General features: G+C 39.9%; 1 protein-coding gene across 1 annotated transcript in view; it reads right to left on the reverse strand.

Annotated features, from left to right (window-relative positions):
- LOC107665134 (CMP-N-acetylneuraminate-beta-galactosamide-alpha-2,3-sialyltransferase 1-like) overlaps window positions 1-1,965 on the reverse strand; it is a 3,449-nt gene extending 1,484 nt beyond the window's left edge. The window contains exons 1-3 of the mRNA XM_016455903.1: window positions 1,645-1,965; window positions 582-769; window positions 118-297 (exon numbers count right to left, since the gene is read on the reverse strand). Of these exons, the coding sequence (XP_016311389.1) occupies window positions 118-297; window positions 582-769; window positions 1,645-1,914 (638 nt within the window). The 5' untranslated portion in view covers window positions 1,915-1,965. The remainder of the gene's footprint in view (window positions 1-117; window positions 298-581; window positions 770-1,644) is intronic.
- Between the last annotated feature and the right edge of the window lie 1,500 nt (window positions 1,966-3,465).

The following is a 3,465-nucleotide window of genomic DNA, read 5'->3' on the forward strand; positions in this document are numbered from 1 at the left end:
TTCCATTTTGATTGTATTACAGGGTGTATAATTGTATGTACATTCTTGTGTGTGATATATTAAATTCTATCACCTAATTTACTGTCTTGTATTCAAAAATATATGGTTAATTCTCACCGTGTGATGTGTCTAGTGGTGAAGGCACTGATGAGCCACTGAATGTCCAGAATCTTAAAGGGAAAAAGCACCAGATGGGTGGAGTTGTCCAAGTCCACAGCGCTCTCAGGATACACAATCCGGTGAGTCGTCTTTGACCCCACATCCTTCTCATAACCCTCTGTCGGGCCTTTATTTATCCTAAGATAAAATATAGGTGACTAAGAGAAAAACACTCAGGAGATAGAGGTGTGCATGGTATTCTAATGAAAAGGCTTTAAGGTATCTTTGGAAATCAGGAATCTGGAATCCCCTGATCTAATGTGATCTCATGACTCAAGGCATTTGACCTCAGCCTCAGTCGATAAATGCACAACATATCTGTTCCATCGATATGCTTCATTATTCTCCAAACTCACATTAACTTGAAAAGTGAAAGACAACCTTACAAGCAACTAAATACAGGCCAATATAATCTCATGTACCTCATGACAAAGTCATGGAAATCTATGAGAGGACCATAATTGGATCCCAGCAGGTTCCCAGAGTTTCCCACCACAGCACAGGTTCTGCAGCGATCTGGACCGGCGTCTGAGTAGTGCTCTTTATCAGGGAAGAGAGGAAACAACTGATCCACCACCTCTGTGTAGCTGCCGGCATTTGATTGTAGCTCCTGTGATATTATTAAATCAGTTAGAATCAGAATTAAGTATAATATCCACTCCTGTAAAAGTATTTGTACTGCAGAAGTGTACTATTTCAAGACGTTTACAGTGGGTGGCTTATGATTTTAAGGCATTATGAATGAAGAATATAAACCAGAGTTAGTTGTCAAAAGCTCTAACTATGAGGTTTTAAGGGCCTGTTTACACCTGGTCATTTCATGCGTTTTTGCTGATCGGATATCTATCTGATTTGTTAAAACGTTTCCATTTACACTTGGCCACATTAATGTGTCATCGCAAAACGGATTTAAAGCCGATCTTCAATTCCCGCGCTATATTTAAATTTACCGGAGTTCACGTCAACGAAATCAAAAGATAAACGCTGCATTTTATTAACAGCTCATTTCAAGATCAAAGACCGCAATAGGAAAGCGCGGCATCAGCACTGGAAAGATAAGTTTGTCTTACTACTTTTAATGAAGATGATTGTGTGTTGACCGTTTGCGTCTTACTTTGTTTAATTCACGGCAGTTTGCGTGTCAGCTTGCTGTACTCAGCTACTCGTCCGCGGCAATGCGTGTTGCATTAGCGCAGTCACATCTGACTATAATGTCATATAGCCTATAACACGTCTCGAATACGTCTCGGAGGGCATTTACACCTGGTCTTTTCATGATCGGATAGCTATCCGATCAGACAAAACGCATGACGTGACCAGGTGTAAACAGCCCCTAAGTGAAAGTTAAATTAAACATGCTTGTTTTCTCTAGCAGCGTTTTTCTATGTTGGCATTAAACATGGATGAAAAGCCACAAAACTCTTATTTTGAGGATCCCTATGGTAAGTAAATGTTGTATATTTATTTTGCAGCAATGTTTCTTACCTTCCACCACCTGGAGACATTTGCACGTAATATGCTGTTGGTGCTGTTGAGCAGAAGTGGAATGTTGGGATCGTATCGCTCACTGAACCAGTTACTATTTTCTCGGTCTGTCACACAGATACTGCATGCACACGGAACTTTCTTGGAGATGAAGCCGTAAGAACCGTAGGTCAAAACCAACACATAGTTTTGAAAGTACAGAAGTAACAAGATGGTAGTGGAGCTCAGGAGTGCGGTCATGTAGCGCCGATGTTTCAGTAAAACCATCATCTTTACATCAGTGATGTTTGAGATTTTTTCACTTCAAACTGAAATTTAATAGAACTATATAGGGAAAGAGAGTGGTTTATGTTGAGATGCTGAAGAGACATCATATAGTAATAGCTAAGAATACAATGTGTTTCACTGCACTAGCAAATACAGTTAGGTCCATATGTATATTTGGACACTGGCAAAATGTTTATTATTTTAGCTGCTGACCAAAACATATTCAACTTACAGTTATATAATGAATATGGGCTTAAAGTGCACACTTAATTTGAGGGCATTCTCATCACAATTGGAGGAAAGCTTAAGGAATTACAGCTCTTTAATATGTACGCCCCCCCTTTTTCAAGGGACCATAAGTAATTGGACAATTGACTCAAAAGCTGTTTCATGGACAGGCATGCACTATTCTTTCATTATTTCTACCTGAATTAAGCAGGTAAAAGGTCTGGAGTTGATTCTAAGTGTTCCATTTGCATTTGGAAGCTGTTGCTGTGAGCCCACCTCATGCGGTCAAAGGATCTCTCCATACAAGTGAAACAGACAATTGTTAGGTTTCAAAAACAAGAGAAATCCATAAGAGAGATAGCAGGAACAGTAGGAGTGGCAAAATCAACAGTTTAGTTCATTCTGAGAAAAAAGAACGCACTAGTGAGCTCAGCAACATAAAAAAGGCCTGGACGTCCACGGAGGACAACAGTGGTGGATGATCGGAGAATCCTCTCCATGGTAAAGAAAAACCCTTTCACAACATCCAGCCAAGAGAAGAACACTCTCCAGGAGGTAGGTGTGACACTGTCAGAGTCTACAATCAAGAGAAGACTTCACCAGAGCAAATACAGAAGGTTCACCACAAGGTACAAACAAGGCCAGATTAGACTTTGCCAAAAAACATCTAAAAAAGCCAGACCACTTCTGGAAAAGCATTCTTTGGACGGCTGAAATTAACATCAACCTGTACCAGAATTACGGGAAGAAAAAGTATGGAGAAGGCTTGGAACAGCTCATGATCCAAAGCATACATCATCTGTGAAACATGGTAGAGCAGTGTGCTGGCATGAGCATGCATGGCTTCCAGTGGCACTGGGTTACTGGCGTTTATTGATAACGTGACTGAAGATATAAGCAGCTGGACGAAGTCTGAAGTGTATAAGGATATACTCTCTGCCCAGATTCAGTCAAATGGAGTAAAGATGATTGGACAGTGCTTCATAGTACAAATGAACGATGACCCAAAACATACAGCAAAAGTAAATCAGGAGTTTTTGAAGGTAAAAAAGTGGATTATTCTGCAATGGTCGAGTTAATCTCCTGATCTCAACCCGATTGAGCATGCATTTCACTTGCTGAAGACAAAACTAAAGGCAAAAGACCCACAAACAAACAACAACTGAAGTCAACCCAGTCTTCATGAGTTACAAACTTAAAGCAGTCATTGCCTGCAAAGGATTCTCAACAAAATATTAAAAATTAAAAATGTATTTATGATTATATTTATTTGTCCAATTACATTTGAGCCCCTGAAAATGGGGGGACTGTGTATAAAAATGGTTG

The sequence above is a fragment of the Sinocyclocheilus anshuiensis genome, unplaced genomic scaffold (genome assembly GCF_001515605.1).
Source record: "Sinocyclocheilus anshuiensis isolate Anshui unplaced genomic scaffold, SAMN03320099.WGS_v1.1 scaffold379, whole genome shotgun sequence".
Classification (NCBI taxonomy): Eukaryota; Metazoa; Chordata; class Actinopteri; order Cypriniformes; family Cyprinidae; genus Sinocyclocheilus; species Sinocyclocheilus anshuiensis.